Source organism: Monodelphis domestica, chromosome 7, assembly GCF_027887165.1.
Source record: "Monodelphis domestica isolate mMonDom1 chromosome 7, mMonDom1.pri, whole genome shotgun sequence".
Classification (NCBI taxonomy): domain Eukaryota; kingdom Metazoa; phylum Chordata; class Mammalia; order Didelphimorphia; family Didelphidae; genus Monodelphis; species Monodelphis domestica.
The window spans coordinates 140,280,490-140,301,649 of NC_077233.1; the positions used below are offsets into that span (position 1 = coordinate 140,280,490).

At 43.5% G+C, this 21,160-nt stretch overlaps 1 protein-coding gene across 1 annotated transcript; it reads right to left on the minus strand.

Annotated features, from left to right (window-relative positions):
* Positions 1-15,872: 15,872 nt before the first annotated feature.
* Positions 15,873-19,978, minus strand: LOC130455524 (procyclic form-specific polypeptide A-beta-like). The gene is made up of 2 exons (XM_056805701.1): positions 19,656-19,978; positions 15,873-18,894 (listed from the first exon to the last, which is right to left on the minus strand). Exon 2 carries the CDS (start codon positions 18,877-18,879, stop codon positions 18,391-18,393), a length of 489 nt encoding a protein of 162 aa, XP_056661679.1. The 5' UTR covers positions 18,880-18,894; positions 19,656-19,978; the 3' UTR covers positions 15,873-18,390.
* Positions 19,979-21,160: the final 1,182 nt, after the last annotated feature.

The window sequence follows — 21,160 nt, forward strand, 5'->3', positions numbered from 1 at the left end:
CCTTTCTAGGTTTAAATCCAGACTCCTATGAATCATAGCCATCCCTGCCCTCCGCTGTGTCCTATCCCTCCCCTGCCAATGATCTGTTAGACTAGCCATCTTAGGGGCTCAGGATCAAGAAGAAGAAAAGCTATGACTATAGATTTGCCCTGCCCTGCCCAGTCCTTTAGTAGGACTCTTCTCCTTCTCCCCCGTCCTGAACTTAGAGAAGATGTATAAGAAATTCGGTTGGAGCCAAATCTTGTAAATTTTGCCCATTTTGCATTGAGAGTTTCCACCTTGACATCTATAACTAATAGGGACTCAGCTAAGTTCCCACCTTTTCCTTGGGATCTCATTCTTGGACCAGCTTTAGCTGCTGGAAGGATTTAGCATCATAAATTGTCCATCCTCTGGGACCCAGAATAACCATCTACAGGGAGGAAAGAGGAGCTTATAAACCCACAAGTGTAAGGTGAACCCACACTCTGTGCCATTCACGTGGTCATTAATCAAAACCCTTTGTGAAAGCCCAGCCAAAGCCAGGTATTCTTCTACATGCCAGGAGTTGTCTCTGGGATGAATGCAGAAAGCTGCCCACAGCTGCTACCTCAATCTATTTACAAGGAAGAAATACCAAGAAACCCAAGAAAGAGATTGCCAGGGTCCAGCAGGCAGCTGGGACTTAGCCCAAGAATGTAAGTAACCCAAGGCCACTTTTTTCCTGAGGTGTTTGAAAACAGGTGGGAACCTTGGAGACATCTCAGTTCTCTCCAGACCAAAGAGAGAAGCTGACGGCACTCTTCCAAACTGTCTGGGCCATTCAATCACCTCTCACCATCCTTCTATTCCATCTTGTATATGTTTGACTAAGCTTTCTAATTAATCACTATTTTAGCATCACTCTGTTGCTCAAAAACCTTTAGGAAGTTCCTCTTCACCTACTGAAGAAAATCCAAACTTAGGGCAGCTAGGGGGCTCTGGGGCTAGGTCCTGGGCTCAAATCTGGCCTCAGACAATTCCTGGCTGTGCCACCATAGGCAAGTCACTGACCCCCACCCCCAATTACTTAGCCCTTCCCTTGCTGTCTTAGAATTGTTACTAAGACAGAAAATAAGGGTTTAAAAATGTAAAATACAACAAAATACAAACTCCTGCCATTCAAAGCCTCCCTAGTCTGACTTCAAATGATTCTTTCAGCCTTAGTTCCCTCCATTTCCCTCTACTCAGGTTATTCTCCTATCAATCTGGCCCACCCCTCATTCCCTGTTACTCTTCAGTCCTCTCTGGTCTCTGCTTTTGTCTACACCAATGCCATTATCTGAAATGCTCTTTCACTATGTCAGCCAGTTGAAATCCTTTCTCTTATGGAAACCCAGTTCAGAGAGCCACCTCCTCCATGAAGTTCTCCCTAATTAGTTCTTCTCTACAGTCTCATGCTATTTTGGGGGGGGGAGTTTGGTTTAAAAAAAGTCTCTCCTAGTAATTTGTCACATTCTGATATGTTTTTGATTTATTTATTAACCTTTATTTTCTGTCTTAGCACCAATTCTAAGAAGAGCCTAAGGGCTAGGCAATGAGAGGTTAAGTGACTTGCCCAGGGTCACACAGCTAGAAAGTGTCTGAAGTCAAATTTGAATGCAGGACCTTCCATCTCCAGGCCTGACTCTCTCTATCCATTGTCCCATCTAGCTGCCCCCTCTATTTGATTTATTTGTTCCTATGTTTTTGTGCCCTATAGGGCTGTAATAAGCAATCTGGGGTGAAGTATGAGCCCTATTTCATTCTTGAATCTCTCCCAATATCAGTGTTTTATGAATTTCTGTCGAATTAAATTGAATTTGTGACAGATTCTGTAGGATAGTACTCTTCGTCAGTCAGCAGGGAGTAACCAGGGAGCATGGATTAGAGCTAGAAAAAGCCTTCAATCTAGTCCAACCGTGCCATTTTACAGAGAAGGAAACTGAGTCCTGGACAAGGTCATACAGCTATTAAGTGGCAGAGCTAGAATCTGAATTGAAGGGCTCCAACTCTGAATCTAAAGCTCTTGCTCCTCTGCAACAAGAGTATCCATGCTTCCCCATCCCCAGTGATGCAGCTGCAGAAACAAAGGGAAGCCCTCACCCTCTGTTACTGTAGCCACTAGACCACAAGAATCTAAAAGCTGAATGTGTGGGAAGCACTTTACAGGTAACATTAAAATCTTGCCTTGGTCCTGATATGTGAAAGGGGTTGATTGTTGCTTTTAAAACAGTTTTAGTCAGTGGGCAGTGGGTTGGGGATCCAGACTTCTGGTCTTATCTGTGTAGGGAACTTCCAGGGAGGAAAACTTCCTCTACACAAATGCAGGTTAGCAATTATTCTGCAACATATACTTGCTGCAAGTATTAAAGACTAAGTATCTTGTCTAGGAGTAACCCAGCTAGTATGCAATAGTGACAGAACTTGAATTCAGGTCTTCCTAATTCCTTCAAGACATCAAACTACCTCTTAGGGCAAACGCTGTGAATGTAGAAGTGTCCCAAGGCAGTGAGGTGGTGCTGGGTCTGGACTCTAGAAAATGATTTAAAATTCTATTGCAGAAACTATGTGACTTCAAGCAAGTCATTTGACTTCTGTCTGCCTGTTTCCTCAGCTGGTTAATAACAGCATATACCTCATAAGCTATTGTGAGGATTAAATGAGAAAATATTTCTAAAATTCTTACACAGTGCCCCGTATATAGTAGGCATTTGATAAATGCTTGTTCCTCTACCCTACATGGAAATATTTTCTTCATTGTGCTAATGAAAAAAAAATCTGGAGAAACGATTTATTCTTTGTCCCATTCATTCCTTAGGAGAAAGTTATTTAGTTTCCAGTTAATTTTTAGACATTTTTTTCTCCAGCCCTTTCTTGGTTATAATCTTTATTGGAGAAATGATTTGAATTTGGTTTGAATTTGACATCAGGATCTGGGTTCAAATGATAACTGCCACTAACTACCTAAGTGACCTTAGGCAAATGAGTACACTTCTCGGTTTACTCAACTTTGAGATGAGATGATTAGACTAAGCCAGCATCTAAGGTCCCTTCCAACTCTAGTTTGCTGAGTGCATGTTTTGCTTCCATGAGTTTCCTTGGAGTCAGTACTACAGGTGATTCGATCTTTTGCCTGCTTGTGGGCTCCCAGGTCTTCAGTTAATACATATACCATTCTTTTTGTCCTTTTAAGGAATTATAGAGACAAACTTCACCACACAACTAAAATAAGTGAAGCAGGTTTTCACATTTACTAAAAAAAAAAAAGATACCAAGCCTTCAACAATGTATGTGTTTTCCTTCCCACAACTAAAGAGTATGTGTATATAGTAGGGCTGAAGAGTTCTGAGTGAAACCCAGAAGAAAAAATAATCAGAAAAATGCCCTCTTTGCTTTTTCTAGTAAAATTCTGACCTGGTTTCTTAATTGTCAATGATTTCTTTGCTGTTCTGGAATTTTTGTCTTGGGGAGAACAGCTGCGTGTTCTTTGTTAAGTGCTCCCCAACAGCTGGCTCAGTCCTGATTGACCTTATTATCTAACATTCACTTTGCAATGTAATGGCAATGAATGCTTGGTCTAATGCAAGCTCAAAAAAACAACTGCACATGAACAGGATGGGAGAAGGGTGGTCAAGCTTTTCATGGGAGGAAAAAAAAAAGATTCAAGGGTTTCAGTGGGTTCCAAGCTCCCTGGCCATCAAAATATGAGGCAACAGTTTAAAAAAAACTGTGGAATGTTGGGCTGCATTGGTAGAAGAACCAAGTTTAGAACAAAGAAGGTAGTAGTCCTGGTGTCCTCTGCCCCGATTCCCTCACGATATATGGAGTCCTGTGTTCAGTTCTGGGCACCACACTTGAGGAAGGATATTGAGAAACAAGAGTACATGCAGAACAGGGAGGCCACGCTTAGGTATTCTAGCATACAAAGCAGAGGGTGTTTATTTTAGAAAAGAGTAGTCTTGGTGCAGCAGACACTCTAGGTCTCCACTAAGCTCTCAGTCATCTTCCTAGAGCCTAGTCAGATGAGCATGCTACCCTTCACTCAGTAAATTCCACTGGCTCCCCATCACCACCATGATCAAATAGAAAATCCTCTGGCATTGAAAAGGCTTCATAACCTGCCATTCCCCCTCCATCATACACCTTTCCATTCTTTCATCTTATTGTCCACAATCTACTCTGTGATTCAGTGTCTCTAGTTCTGCTAGTCCTCGAATAAGATTTTCCATTTCCTAACTGAGCATTTTCAATTGTTGCATCCTATCCCATCCTCGACCAAATCTCTCTCTCTCTCTCTCTCTCTCTCTCTCTCTCTCTCTCTCTCTCTCTCTCTCTCTCTCTCTCTCTCCTCACTCCTTTCCTATTTTTCTTCCCTCCTTCCTCCCTCTCTCCTCACCTCCTCACTCCTTCTCTTCTCTCCTTCCCTCCTCTTCATCTCCTTGTCTGCCTCTCTCTCTTTCTCTCTGTCTCTGCCTCTCTCCCTTTACCTTCTATGTGAAAATCATAGTGAATATTGGTTCTAAGGCAGAAGAACAGTAAGGGCTAGGCAGTTGAGGTTAAGGGACTTACCCAAGGTCACACAGCTAGGAAGTGTCTGAGGCCAGATTTTAATCCAGGACCTCCTGTCTCCAAGTCTGGCTCTCTATCCACTGAATCACCTAGGTCCCTCTCCCTCTTCATCTCTGGGTCTTGACTTTCTTCAAGTCTCAACCAAAGTTTTACCTTCCATAGGAAGCCTTTCCAAAACTCCCTTAAGTTTAGTCCTTTCCCTCTGTTAATTATTTTTAGTTTATCCTGTATGGATTTTGTTTGTACAAAATTGTTTGCACATTGTTTCCCTCATTAGGATGTAAGATCCTTGAGAGCAAGGAATTCTCCCCTTCTTTTCTTTGTATACCCAGGGCTTAGTAAACATTCAGTGCCAGACCCATAGGGACTTAATAAATGCTTGTTGATTTACTGACTATTATTCAAATGGAACTCCATTCAGATTTGGGCAGGTGAGCATCTGTTGATCTGCCTGATGACTCTCTGATCCTATAATCCTTTCAGATACCAGATGCCAACTATCATGAGGAGATTAGAAGAGAAAATTCAAGGTGAGGAAACTGAGGCTCAAGGAGGTTCAGTGACTTGCTTCACATTGGTATAGTAAGAATCGGAGTTTGGATTTGAAATCGGGATTCTCTGACTCCAGAGTCTCTTTTCAGTATATCATGACTTCCAGGGCTGTGTTTTGTGGGAAAAGGAGAGCTTTTTGTGGGAAAAGGTGGTGGTGAGAAAATTCAGATCATTGCAATTTCCCTCAATTTGGTTGTTCAGGCATTGCAATCCTCTTCTACTCTTCAAGACTCTATTTGGAGTTTTCTTGGTAAATTTGGAGTGGTTTGCAATTTCCTTCTCTAGCTCATTTTACAGATGCAGAAACTGAGGTCAACACAGGGTTAAGTAACTTGCCCAGGGTTACATAGCTAGTAAGTGTCTGAGGCCAGATTTGTCCTCAGGAAGATGTGTCTTCCTGACTTCAGGCCTGGCACTCTGTTCATTGTGCCACGTAGCTGCTCCCAGCCACCAATAGTAGGGTCCAACATTAAAATGGGCTAGCTAGGTGGTGAGTGTCCTGTCAATGGAAGTGTTTAAGAAGAGGCTGGAAGACACAGAGGACTATTGTAGAAGGGATTTCAGCTACTGATTGGATTAAATATCTTATAAGCTTCTTTCCAAGTCTGGAATTTCAGACTTCTAAGAGTCCAAAATATAAAAATTAATAAATCTTCTGAATGAAAAAATATGCCTGTGTGCTTTGGACTAGAAGGGCAGTCACAATCCTAGGGGCTTCCAGGGCCATTGATGTGTCTATTATTTCTAAAGTTTTTAAAGAAGCTTATGCAGTGAAAGAAGCTTATCCAGTGCGTTTTCACACCAAATTTTGCCTCCCCTCTATTTAAAAGTAAAATCCAAATGAGCAGGGCAAATCCTTCCTTAATTATTTTAGGGAACCCACTGACTGGCAAGTCACCACCCTGACCTCAACACCTCTGAGTACATGAACTACTGACAGACTATCCTCACCCTTAAGACACAGTTCTGGTGTCTTGTCCTTGGCAAACCTATAGAATGTCCGTGAAAAGCTCACTACCACCATCTCAAAGGCTCTACACTTCCAAACTACACCCCCAAAAGGAAATGGCCAACTTACATGGCTGAATTCTCAAAACTTTGTGAATAGCTCAAATATATTGAACCAAATCCTTAAGATCAATGGTCCTCCACATGTAAAACCCATTGGAATTGTGTGTCGGCTATGGGAAGGTATGGGAGATGGGGAGGAAGGGAAAGAATATGATTCTTGTAACCAAGGAATAATGTTTTAAATTGACTAAATAAAATTTTCTAAAAAAAAATTAAGTTGTTTGGAGAGAAAAAAAAAACAAAAAAAGATCAATGGTCCTCAAATATGACTAGCTCAGTGACCCCTTCGGGGGATTCTAAAGATCAAAACTATTCTCAAAATACTACTGAGACACTATTTGTTTCTAACTAAATGTGTGTGAGGCTCTATTTTCTTCATGTATTTCAACCAAAACAATATGTCGCAAAGGATTGAATGCAGAAGTAGATATGAGAATCCAGCTGTCTTCTATTAAGCCAGACATTAAAGAGATTGGCAAAAATATGTAAAACAATGGTACTCTCATAAGTGATTTTTTTGTTTTGGAAAATAGTTATTTTTTGCAAAAATAGGTTTTTATATAATATGTAATGGGTTTGTTATTGCTTAAATGAGTTAATATTCTTTAAATGATTCTATTTCATTTCTAATATAACTAATGATGATGCATATTTGTGTGTGTGTGTGTGTGTGTGTATAATAAACCCACATAAAAACTTTTGAAGTCTTCAATAATTTTAAGAGTATAATAGGGTCCTGAGCCCCCCAAATTTGAAAACCTCTGCTGTAGATTTTAGAAGTATTTGTTCTCAAGCAAGTTGAAGGCTTGCTAGAGATAAGTACTCCAAACTGCCAGGTAAACTACTTAAAGGCAGGCTCAGGAATTCTTCTTTTCCCCTACCCCTTGAAAACTGAGCACAGATACAGGTATACATTGGGTAAGGACCAAGAAAGATTTGTACTTGAAAGAGAAATGTCCCAAAGACAGGTAGGATGAACCAGGCAATTTCCCTCCCTTGGCCACTGCTTCTTATCCTCTTCCCCATCATCAAAGGGAAGCTACTTTCTGACTATAGCAAAGCTAAAAATCATTTGTATAAAAACAGCTTTCGGGTACTCGGTACATAAAAATATATCTATACTTCAGAAGTCTGGGTAAATCTCCAAAGTCTCACGACACAATAAGGAGCCAAGTTCCGTAAACGCTTTCATTTACTAAGGGCAGGAGTCAAAGCAAAGGACTTCACTAAACAGTCTTTAAAAACAGGAAGAAACATTTCCCACCTGTTCCACATTGCACAATCACAAAATGTTATTACTAGAAAGGATCATAGAAGGCATCACAGCCAACCTATTCATTTTACAAAGGAAGGGATGAGTTACCTAAGGTCACACTGTTAACCGAGGTCTTTAGACTCTAAATCCAGGACACATAATTACCCCACATTTTCCTAGTTGGATTCCTCTTGTGGGGAATTACCTCCCTTGGTCTTCTGCCTTTCTAATATACTTTTATAGAACTGTGAGTTATCATTACAAGTACTTGTGATTTACCATCCTACTAAACTATAAACTGCATGAAGGCAGGGAAACTATCTTAATAAGCAGTGCTTTCCTTGGTGCCCAATACTTGCTTGGCACAACTGGCTTATTGTTTTTGAATGAATTGAAATGAATGGAATGGAATGCTGTCCTACCCTAAAGCAGAATTTAGTTGGGTCAGTTTTTAACCCTGACCACACAAAGGCAAACAAAAAGCAGCTCTGGACAGGAGCTCCTAGACAGAACAAATAAACTACATGTGTACACACAGGCGTAAGGGCGTTCAGATAAATGAACTTGGGGTTGGCAACCTGTAGCATGTAGGTCAAGTTTCTTGGCACATGGAACAGGCCTCACAGCAAAGACCACCTCTCTGCTGTCAGGAGGATTCAGCATCTGGCTTAGACTCCCATCCCACTCACAGATTAGTCAGCAGAAGCTCAGTCTCTCCTGATTCATAAGTCTGCAGGCTGACCCCCACGCCCAAATGTTCTCCTTAGGATTCAAAGCAGTGGTCCTGGATCCAATCCTCTGATGCCTGGTCCAGGATCCCTTCTCTTGATGCCATCAGTGATCCCTTGGCTCTTCACTCCCAAATAGGTTCTAACATGCCCAAAATGCATGTGGTCCATTGCTTGGCATATTCCTTCCTCTCAAAGGGCTGCCAACCCCCAGTCTAAGCCACAGAGATACAGAGGAATAAATGGATACAAGGTTTCAATCTCATCTTATAATTACAGGAAAATCGAATCCCAGAAGTTGGGGGTCTTGAAGCAGAGAAGATTCTTTAGTGATCATTTAGCCCAATCTCACAAGCAGGGCAGAGGTTTCCTCCACAATATTTCCAACATGTGATCCTCTAGCTTCTATTCAAATTTCTCCAGAGATAAGGAGCTCACTGGCTCACAATATAATCTGTTCAACTATTAGACAGAGCTAATAGTCAGGAAGTTCCCCTAACCATTTACCTCTTACTGAGAGCCAAAGCTGGGGGAGGTAGGTGGCACAGTGGATATAGCACAGGGCTTCAAATACTTACTAGCTCTGTGATCCTGGGCAAGTCACTTGACCCTGCTAGACTCAGTTTCCTCATTTGTAAAATGAGCTGGAAAAGAAAACAGCAAACCACTCCAGTATCTTTGCCAAGAAAATCCCAAATAGGGTCATGAAGAGTCATACCCAATGGAAACAACTGAACAACAACAAAAATATCTATACAGTGGATCCTAATTTTCCATCCATTTTCCCATCCTGGATGCCAAAAGAATCAAATTCTTCTCATGTGAAAAAGATCTTCAGATATTTGAATGTAACAGAATCATGGATAGAAAGCCAAGATAATCCTCCTTTCCTCTTATTTTATAAATGAGAAACTGAGACTCAGGCAGCTAACCTGCGCAAAGGTACACATGTAAGTAAGTCTGAAAGCCAGGTCCTCAGTTTCCAAATCAAGTATGATTTCTACTGTGCCATGCTGATGAGCCATCTAAACCCTCTGTCCACTCTTCCTCAGGTTAAACTTCCCAAATTCTGAAAATCTTTCCTCCCAGGACATGGCTTTAGGCCACTTTGCCCACCTAGACCCACTCCTGCTCCTCAATGTCCTCTTCCTTATGTTATGCAAAACTTCTCCCTTCTTCTCTATTTTTCTTATACCCCACTTTCAGTGCCTCTGCCCTTCCAGGCATGTCCCTTCAATAAGGAAAGGCACTGATAATCAAATCCACCCCAAAGTATAAGAAACCTATGGGTGGTTATGCTGAAATGCTAATGCTTCTTTTTCTTTTTATTTCTTGTTGCAACAACAACAATGTTAATAATAGCTAACATTTATATAGCACTTACTATGTGCCAGACACGGTGCTAAGCACTTTACAAATATTATCCTATTTGATCTTCACAACAATCCTGAGAGGTAGGTGCTATTGTTATTGGAAAGAAGAAAAAAAGACAGGGAGAACAAAACTTCTGAGTACATTGGCTTTAATGTGAAGTGCCCAAATTATTCAAAGTCAGTGGGTCTGCAGACAAACCAGTCTGGTCAGAGACCCTGAGCAGCAGCATCAACAGGATTTTCATAGAGGAAAAAAGAAGAACAAAGCTGGGGAGTTACATCAAAACCACAAAAACAAATTGAGGAATGGCTATTGAGGGATGTCCAAGAAAGGCTACTGACAATCCTAACATTGGGTTGGATTAGAGCATATGTCCATCATGTAGTTCTCTTGTTTTGATAAAGGGTTTTGACAGTCCCCTGACAAAGAGCCTCAGTGGAATAAGAAATCTCCACCCCCCCTGGCTGGTTTGTGGTTGGTTTGTAAAGAATTGAGGGAAAGGAGGATATTTCAGCTAACAAACTAACAGAGTTTCAAAGGGTAGACAGGAAGAATTGTTGACTGCAGAAGAGTTCAGGGGATTTTGATGCACAATCATGTTGATATCTATTCTTATATCAAAAAGTTTAATACAATTATCTCTTTATATGAGTATATTATACCTTAAAAGATTAGCCTGCCAATGCTTTTATGTATTAGAGTTGATTTAACTGAGCTACTAAATATATTAATAGCTGGAATTACCTCTTATGAATCTGATCAATAACAGTAGCTTATTAATCAATAACAATTCCTAATCAATAATCAAACTTATCATTTTCCTCATTTCATAGATGAGGATACTGAGGCAAGCAGGTTAAATGCCTTGCCCAAGGTCACATAGCTTGTAAATTTTTGAGGCTATATTTGAACTCAGGTCTTCCTGAATCCAGGTTCAGAGCTTTAAGTCCTGTGTCACCTGGCTGCCCCTGCTTTAGAAGGACTTCCTGGCTGAGTAAGGGATTAGGAGAAGGATATATTCAGAAGTAATATGAAAGAAAAATATCTCAAAAATGTTTTTTTAAACCAGAGGGAAACTTAAAGAGGTCATCTTTTAAAAGGAAGCTCTAAAATGTTAATGATAGAATTCCAATCATCATTGGTGATAATATTGAGAAGTATCCCTTAAGTCAGGCCAGAGTAAAGAATAATTCTCTTCTTCTGTAGAAGACTAGTCCTGCTTTCCTCCTCCCCTAAAGCTGATCACCAATCTGTGCACTTGTGATGCACAGACTAATTTGACCAAAGCACTGGCATTTTCAGCAATTGCATTCAAATCCATTAGCAGTTTTAGCCACAGTATCCTTCTCCTCCTTTGTTATGATGGCTGACAAAGATTAGGCAAAATCAAAATGACAGTCCATGGTTTTAGAGCAACAAATGATCACAAACTCCTTTGTAACCATTTTCTTTTTTTTTAATTGGAAGAAATAAAAGAGGAGCCAGACATTAGACTCAGTTCCCCTTTGCTAATCACTGATGGTGCTACTACAGATCCTAGGAGGAGGGATGGATACAAACCATCGCTCTAGACTGAGCTACTTCAGAGCCCCTGGAGGAGGGAAATTACCAAAAGCCCTATTCAGAGGAACCTTCTTCAAAAAGCAGGTATCTCCCCTGAAATCTTCTTAAAGATTTCAAGCTAAAAAAGACCCAAAATACCATCTAGTCCAGAGCCTTCATTTTATAGATGAGGAAATGGAGGCCAAGGAAGGTGAAATAAATTGCACATGGTCCCATAGATAGTAATCATCAGAAACAAGATCAAAATTCATGTTTTCCTAAGCCCAATGCTCTATCCCCAACAATACATTGGCTTTAGAGTCATAGAATCTGAAAACTGGAAGTGACATCAGGTTACCTAGTCCAACTCCTACTAACTTAAATCAGATTTCAACTCTGGAAGAACCCTGACAGATTATTGTCCAGCCTCAGTGATGATTAACTCAAAATTCAAGTTGTAATTCTGCCACTGATTCATTTTGTGATGTTGAGCCAATTATTTCCTCTCTCTGTGACTCGATTTCCTTTTCAGTTAAATGTAAGGGTTGTACAAAATGATCTCTAAGATTCCTTCTGGTCTAGCATTCTATGACGCTGTAGAATGTATTATTTTCAAGCTAATTTTAGAGCTAGAACTACAGCTAGAAGAGAGCTTGGAGACCATCAAGTCCATTCCTTGCCCTGCCTTTTTTACAGGTGGGTTTCCACTACTCACTTTCAAAAGGAACTTTCACATCAGAATCCAATCCAAATGTACTCCTCCGTCAAGTAGATTGCATCCATGGGGTACCTAAATCAGTCCTCTTCAATCAGACATGAGACAAAAATGAGAATCTTCTAATTTGATATCAATGATAAATTTGTTGTTGCTGTTCAGATTTGTCTACTCTTCAAGGTTCCATTTGGGTTTTTTTTTTTGCAAAGATAATAGAGTAATTTATCATTTCCTTCTCCAGTTAATTTTACAAATGAGGAAACTGAGACAAAGAGAGTTAAATGACTTGCCCAACATCACATAGCAATTAGCATCTGAGCCAGAATTTGAATTTGAACTTAGGTCTTCCTGACTCCCGGGCCAGCACTCTATCCATGGTGCCACAAAGCTGCCCCCAATAATAAATACCAGTAAGTACTTTTCCACAGTTCATCCTTTCTGATCTCATTACCCTTTGAATTCACTATTCACTCAAGAATATCCCATCCTAGACTCAGTTTAAGCAGAATTTGGTACTTTGTCATGAAGTAGCATCACTTTCAGGACCTCAGGGACAATGTTGTAATGAGGCTATAGGATATCAGAAACAATGTTTTCCTTATAAAAGACTCTTTTTGACCTAGAGCAATGGCCCGGCAGAAGAAGGGAGCACTGCCATTGTCTAATCCAATATCAACCTGAAGGGTGAATCTCGACCATGACATTCCTAACCTATGGACATCCTCTTGAAGGCTTTAAAAAATTATTTTCATGAGGAACTCACTGCCTCTCAAAGCAGTTTGTTCCATTGCTGGACAGCTCTAGTTATCAACTAGTAGATAGTCAAGAAGGATCCTTAACATCATCTATTTGTTGAGATACAGAATGTTTCACTTTTGTCCTTCCCTCCCCAATGCCTGGCACAATGCTGGAAACAGTACATGCTTAATAAATAGTTGTCAGATGAATGAATGAATGAATGAATGAATGAATGAATGAATGAGGCTAAGAAGTTAAACGATGTGGAGTGCCACATTCAGAATCACTCATAGCAAATCCAACCCCAACTCTATAGGGCAAAGTGAGACTGGAACTTCCACAGTCCTGCTGAATAAGATTTGAATGGTAGACAATCACATCTCTTTCTAGAGACATACCTGAACCCTCCTCATCTATACAGCATTAAGCTTAAAATGAAAATCAGGTTAGGGTTAAGATACAGGTTTGGTTTAAGATTAGGGAAAGTAGATGGTTCAATAGATAGAGCACTAAGTCTAGAGTCAAAAAAGAACTGAGTTCAAATCCAGACTCAGACACTCACTAGCTGTGTGACTCTGGTCAATTCACTGAACCCCAAAAACCCCAAGTGGGTTTATAGTGTCTGAAATGACTGAACAACAGTCATGAAGGTTAAACAGAATTTACAAAATGTTTGCCTCACAACCTCATTATTATCCCCTGTAAATGTGATTTACAATCATGAAGATTAGGATCAGGTTTAGAGTTAGGCCTTAGTGTAGAAATAGGGTTGAGACTAAAGCTTAGTGTTTCTTTGAGGCTGAACTAATACACAGAATAGATTTAATTGCTATTTACACAAAGTGCTCAAATCTGTCGTCTCACTAGGGCACTTATATGGCAAAATCCAGCATGTGCTTCTTCCTCAGGATGTACCTATTGTATTAAGACAGAATTCTCTGGTTCTAACAGAGTTCCGTTCCTTAGATCACTTTCTAATGATAGGCCAAATCCCTTTCTCTCATTTTTATGTGCAGGTGGATAGACTCCTACTCATCACCCCGGCTGTCCTCTACCAGAAGATCACAAGCACCCTCACCCACCCCCTCTGCTGGTTTGTCTGGGGCCACAATCCAATGAGGGTTCCTGGCATGGATTGCCTCCAGGGCTGTACCAACCTCTCTGCCTGTGACGTCACCAAAAATGAAGAATACCTTTACTAAGAGTCCTTCCCTGACTTATAACTGTCCCTGGCTGCATTCTGTGCAAAACCCAGAGACAGCAAACTTGAGCCACAACTGAGCTCACATAACCCAGCCTAACAGGCTACAGTACACAAAATCCCACCCACCTCCCTCTATAAATAGGCCTGTGTAGGAGCAACAGTACTCACCAAAAAAGTTCTATCGCAATTATATTTTTAAAAAGAAAAAGTAAATCAATAAGGATACCCCCCCACCCCACCCCTTGGAAGCTTCTTTGCACTGGATTTTATTTAAACTGACAGGCACACTCAAAATAACTACAGTTCTTTGTTGCCACACCATCTCCTAGAGAATGCCTTTCCTCCTGAAACAGAGTGTGAAAAGGTTAAGGACTTATTTAAAGATGGACCTTTTCTCCATTGAAAACACTACTCATATCCAAGAAAAAGCTTGAGCTTGCTAGAAGTGGCATTCTGACACACGTCTGTTTTTATTAATCCAGAGACAGTCCCCAATCCTGGACCATTTGCTATTTTGGCCATCTTCATTTGTACAGTTGGTTTACAACTTGTAAACTGAAGAAACAAACTGGATTATCATAGCTTCTTCATTCTGCTATCTATTTCCTTCCCTCCACCCCCACAATATGCCCAACCAAGATATCAAAGACAGTATTGTTTCCTATGAATCTATAGCTGTCTAGAAAGTGGATCAAAGTTTCCCTGAATCTTATTTAGTTTCAAACCCCTTAAATCAAATCAGTAAAACTGAACTATACACACAGTCATTCTTGTGTAAACTCTCAAGCCTGTGCATATGGTCATTCCCTGAACCAAGAATTTACAAGGGAATCTCTTTCTTTATACATTAGGAACCAATCTGATCTAGAGTCCTTTTCAGTAAGCTGATCTTCTTTACACCTGTCAGATGCACAATAGCTTTTTTTAGATTTTTTCCCTTTAACCTCTGTACTTAAACCCTCAAACTTGGAAATTTCATCTGCTGGTGGTCAGAGTCCCCATCTGGAATGGCTGATATCCATTTAAGAAGATCATTCATTCAATAAGTAAATATTAGGTGCCTGTTATGTGCCTGGAACTGTATTACAAGTTGGATGAGCATATGAAAACCAAAATAAAATTGTACTCACTTTTAAGGAAATCATATTTCTTCAGTTAGGCAGACCCACAATTATAGTAGGAAACAAAATAATTCTCCAGTTTTAGTGATCTCACAAGGTTAGCTCTAACTAGCAGAAGTATTTTGAGTTTCAAAAAAGGGTAAAGATTGTATTGAAGGAGAAGGGAATATATAGAATTAGGGCAGTGTTGATTGCAGAATGGATGAAAAAAATTGGGATTTTCCTTTAAGATTTGTACTAGAATGAACCACGACAATTGAAAATATGCAAGAGGTTAAAAATAACTGACTTGAGTAGATGGAACGAGTTCATGCTCTCAAACCCTACAGATAAGCTAATGTCCATTTTCATTCCAAATGGTCAAAAAGTTAATATGGAAATTCAATATAGAATTGAGTTTAAACAAGTTCTGTGTTGTCCCTACTGGTCTTTTAAGAAGACAAAGGCAGCTTTTGACCCTTGTCATAGGCCATAGAAGTATAATCTTTCTCTGGTATTCAATTCAAACCTAGAGGTGGAACTTTGATTCTCCAGTGATGGAAATCCATTTCTACCATTTCCCAGCCACTATGCCTGATTCTGTTCCTTTTAAGAACCTTACAGTCAAATATCTTTTTGGAAAACGTAGCTCCTTGTCTTCTGCAGAAATGCTTTGCTGGGTAGTCTATCTTCCCTTAAACCCCCATGGTTTTTTCCCCTTAAATAGAGGGAAAAGTGAAATCCATTCAGACTACAATTCAGATGGTGAACTTTAGGTGGCTATTTGGATAATTCTGGAAATAAACTAATCCTTTCTTCCTCCCTCCCTCCCTTCTGTCCCTCTTTATTTTCTTCTGCTCTTCTCTACCTTTCTTTCTTCCCTCCTTCTTTCCCTTTTTTCTTCTTTTCTCTCCCTTCTTCCCTCCTTCCCCTTCTCCCTTCCTTCCCTCTAGATTCTTTCTTCTTTCCCTCCCTGCTTCCTCCTTTCCTTTCTTCCCTCCCCTCCTGTCTTCCTTCCTCCTTCTTTTTCTTCTTCTTTCCTTCTCCTTCCCTTCCTCCTACCTAAGTACAAGGAAATATTCTTTGTATTGTTTCCACTTCCTATATTTAAAAAAAAACCTAGCTAGAATCTCTAACTCAGTCCCCAAACAATGTTTTTCCTCTGGCTAGCTTTCAGAAAACTAAAATTCAGATGCAAAGATTGATGTAACCGAACAAACAAAACAAACCCACACATACAAAAAGAACTGCCAGAAACTTGGACTGGAGAGAGAGAGAGAGAGAGAGAGAGAGAGAGAGAGAGAGAGAGAGAGAGAGAGAGAGAGAGAGAGAGAGAAACACCAGGACACAAGCTAGTCTTATGATTACTTTAGTTTTTTACAAATACCTTCAAATGAAAGAAAATGAGTAGGAGACATTTATTAAATGTTGGTCCTGATCTCATTCCATCAACTGAAAGACTAATCCCAACTACTACATTGATCTGCTGGTTTAGGGACCTAGACCTTTTTATCCCTTAATTGTCAAACATTGTGACTTGAACCATTTTCGTTTCCAATGACATAGAAGCCTGATGGGGAAGCATCTCTTCTCAAAGAGGGTCCTATATGTGTGTCTCAGGCAGGGGAAGAGGGAATGGTTGCAAAGTTTCATTCACAGAAAACTCCATTTTACACACATTCACTTGAGACTCTAGATACCTATGTCCCTTAAGATATGTTACACACACACACACACACACACACCCCTCCCCTATGCCCTTCTTACATAATATGTCATTAGTAGCCCCTTACCCCGATCTTAACAATTCATCCTCTTCAATTTTGATAAGCTGGTTTAGAGGGGTCCAAGGGAATCCAGTTCACTCAATGTTTGGATTTTAGGAAAGAGAAACATTAGTTTTTATTACTTTTTGGAGCTCTGATTCCTCATCTATATTTAATATTTATACAGCAAAATGCACAAGGTTGAGGAAAATGTAAACAAACATTGCTCATCCTTATGTCTTCTTGCCTTCCTAACTTTGACAGACAAAGTTAGTGTGGAAAACATGGATGGCTTTTTCACCCCAGCCTTGCAGCTCTTAACACCAAATCACTCCAGCTTTCTGCAAACTAAAAACTGAGAGACGTCCAACGCCCCTAGCAACCACGATGGCACAGCTGCCTGAATAAACCCAGGCCTCAGAAATGCAAGGCTGCAAAAGTGGGGGTGGGGGTGTCTGAACTGATACTGGGAATATCCACTGAGCCTGGCAACTGCTGTTCACTGCCCAGGGAATCCACAGCATGTACAGTGGAGCAGGCTGATGTTCAATCTATATTGCCTTCACAAAGTCCCAGTCCCCGCTCTCACTCCATAATTAACAAATAATATGCCAGAGCTTGGAGCTTTGGAAAACTTGACTTAAGATCCCCTGGTCATCATGACAGATAATTCTATATGCCACTTTTTTTCACATTTTCTCTGAAATTCAATTTTTCTACTTGTCACAACTACTGGAAAAGAAGAACATTTCTCTTTGGTTGGTGAGAAAATTAGCTAGGGAGATGGGAAAGGAAAATGAGAGGTCTTCTTCTGTTCCCCTGTGAATCAGGAATTAGTCCTAAGCATTTTCAATTTGGACCACAACAGGTTCACAGCCTATTTCATCCATCCGCCAAAGAGCCATCTTTGTTGCAAAATAAAACAGGCAAGTTCCCCTTAGAAACCGGTTACATGTTTATGAGAGAGTCCTGCCTCCCTTTGTACTCTTTAAAATAAATGCTTCTCCCGCCCCCCCTCCCCCTTCCAATCCTGTTGTGTGGTTTGCTCTTTCTTCTCCTCCTTCTCCAAGGACTTTGAAGACATCCAAGTAAGTATTAAAGACGTTCATTCCATTGATTCCTGATCATGCACAGGTGAACCGTCATTTTTCCCCCACCCATCCTCTAGAATAAGACACACTTTTCTCTAGTTTCCTAATAAGAGAGAGGCGTGAAGTGGAAAGAAACCACAGCAACTAAACTCTCCTTTTCCTACTTGAATAGTCTAACGCTTTTTGAAGACTAAGGAGATCACCACTGCCATTATGCATTTGCAGTAGCTCCCCTATGGAATGGAGTTATAAATGCTCTGCCATTCAAATCACTTCAGCATAGAAAGGGGCATCAAGGGACCAGGCTTCTCCAACATTACTCCAGGGAGTCAAGGTCTCTAACAACTCAAGCAGAGCAACGTGATGCTGAGAAACAGCAAAGTCTAACTAACTGGCCCAAGTCTACCTCAATCATTCAGAAACACCAAATTTTCCCAAGCTCCCCTGGCAGGTGGGTTCCTCAGGCCAATGGCCACCTTCTCTGATACATACAAAAAGCACACAACTGCACCGGTTCCCAAGCACCTCCCAAAGCCTGCCCGTCCCTCCCGAAATGCGAAATCCTGGAAGGAACAAGGAATTTTAGTGGCATGGCAGGGCAGGGGCAGGGAGGGTCGGGAGTCAGCTACGTCCCTGGAGCATTCCCCAAAGGAGGGCAGGGGATCCCATCTCCAGTCCTTCCCTCTCAGATGCCGTGGCCACTTTGCGCCAGGCAGCACGAGCCCTGTGCGCCCCTCTTTCTGTAGTAGTAGCCCGAAGGGGGCATAAGGACTAGGAGGAAAGGATATGGGTTACAGACCAGTCTGAGGCACCAGCTCCGCGGCCGCGAAGTCTGCTTGAGGCAGAAGAAGACGGTGGCTGCCAGAGCCGGGTAGGGGACTTGCTCCTCGTCTGCTGCGCCCAGCTCCGGCTCCGGCTCTTGTTCGGGCTCGGTCGCTGGCTCCGGCTCCCGCACCGGTTCCGGCGCTGGCTCCGGCGCGCGCTCACGCTCCAGCTCCCGTTCCCTGGCAGAGGACGCCCCCGAGGCCACGCTGCCCTGGAGAGACTTGCTGCCGCTGGCCGCATCCTCCTCTTCCTCCTCCCCAGGCTGGGCTGCCTGGACCGACGCGATGGGCACCCGGACCTCGTCGCTAGCCAGCGGCTGCAAGGGCTGTCTTCTCTCGCCATCAGTCATGATCGCGGGCGGCACCTGCGGGAAGGGAAGGGGGAGGGGGACGACAAAGGCAGTGCTGACCAGGGGGCCCGGCACCTCTACCCCCTCCCCCTACCGCCCCCGGCCGGCCCCGCCCCAGACAGCCGGGGCTGGGGGAGGGCAGGGAGAGAGGGACAAAGGGGAGAGGGACTGTGGGTGGGGGTGGGGGGATTCCCAAGTGCCGAGGACAAACTAGGGGCCGGGCGGCGGTGGCAGAAATGGAGTCTAAGGACGTCCAGCGCCCTACTACCTCCCACCTCTTCCCCGACTTCTCACATAGAGACTCCGCTAGAGCAGAGAGCCGGCCGGGCCGGCGGGAGCCGGGGGCTGGGAGTGTGTGCCACGCCGCCGCCCCCCTCCCGCGGACGCCTCAGCGCCTTTGTCTTTCGTATTAAATAAAACAAATGCTCTTAGACCCCCTACCCCCACCCCCTCAGTACCCTAGCACCCTCTTCCTCTCTCCCTCTGTTCCCATTCTCCCGGTCCCAACCCCACCAGGCCAGGCTGGAAACTGGGCACTCGCCGTCCCCTAACCCACTGCCCCAGCAGGTTGGGGGCGCTGGAAACCCGAGGGAGGAGGGGAATTCTGGAGTAAGGAGGTACCCCCACCTCCCAGGAGTTGTATACTGGGTTCGGGGAAGTTGGAAAGGGGTCCAGGGAGGCGGAAAGTGCGGGGCAGGCAGGGGGGGGTCGAGCTGCAGGGTTTTGCGTCCCGGGCCCCGGGACTAAGTGCCCGAGTGGCTCTTTCGAGGCCTCACCTGGGTCCGGCGACCAGATGGCTCCCCACGAGCATAGCCGTGACGTCCAGTTCACCGCGCACCAGGGCACGGAGACACTTCCCGGGAAGCCAGGACGGCGCCCGCCCGGACTCCAGCTTTGTAAATCCACCAGCCACTAGGAGAACCCCGGACTGACGGCGCGGTGTCGCGCGCTTCGCGTCTCCTTCGCTAGCTCTCTCTAGCAGTCCCTGTCTCTGTGTCTCTGTGTCTCTGTGTCTCTGTCTCTGCCTCAGGCTGGCTCAGTCCTGCCCCCACCTCCTCCGCCTCCTGGAGAGATGCGCCCTCCCCCCCCCCTCCCCTCTCAATTCCCGAGGCAGGCGGACGCGCAGCCTCGGGACCTGGGGTCTGGTCTCTGGGAAGTCAAGCTAGGGCGAGGATCCGGTGGTGAGAGAGAGGTGCGAGGGGCCGGGATGCTGTGGAGCTTCATTAGCCAACCCCGGAGCCTCCCCGCTCCGCTCTGCTCCGCGCCGCACAACCCAGCCCAGCACAGGAAACTTCGGCTTTACCAGTCGGAGGAGGGACCGAGGGAGGAGGCAAGGAGGAGGGGCTGGGAGCCCGGCAGAGCCGGGAGGGAATGGAGTGGGGTACGCGGCGCGGAGAGCGGAGGCAGGGCGGCGATGGGAGCCCAGGTGACCCCGTCAGCCGGGTGTCTCTCTCGCCTTCCTCAATCTCTAGTTTTCCTCTATCCAGGTTCCTGCTCTCTCTTTTTCTCATTCGCCCCTCTCCCTTCTCCCTCTTTGTCTCTCTGTAGGTCTCCTCTCTCCTTTCCCTCTCTACCAGTCTTTGCTGTATCTTGTCTCAGTCTCTCCCTTTTTCTTCCCTGACTCGGGGTGTAGCTTTCTTCTCTACTCTTCCTCCCTCCCTTGTCTATCCTGGACTCTTCTCTCTCCTGTTCTCTCTTCTGTGTCTCCCTCTCCCCACTCCCATCTGTCTTTTCTCTTTGGCCCATTCCTTCCCCTCCCCCTTCTTCTCTCTAGGTTTCCCCTTCCAGAGTCCCTTGCAGGTGATTGCTGGCCCTAGAGTCAAGGACCCTGGGGTAGGGGTCTGAGGGAATATAATGTGTCCGATCAAGTGATGAAGTCCTGCTCCACCCTGCCCCCTTTCTCTTCGTCTCATCAGACCTAGGGTTCCTGGAAGGCTCAGTATCTGACCCTTAGACCTTGAAGGAAGTGGGGGAGAAGGGCTTTTTCTTCTTTTTTTTTTTCCATCACCAAGATTCTTGACTGGGGGTTGAGGGCGGGGTGAGAGGAATGACATTGTTGAGCTATCTTTCCGGGAACCCAATTTGATCCCCTCCCTCTTAACTAAGAGAAGTAAATACTCTCCGCTACTTCTCCTGTCCTAGTTCTCCAGGGGATGAAATGAAAGCCGTGAGATGAAGGCAAAGACCCACACTTATCTTCTTTTCTGAGCTACAGGGAGGAATTCTAAAAGCTTGTCCTAGGGACGGGAGTAATGGGATGCAAGAGACGATGTGTAAGCAT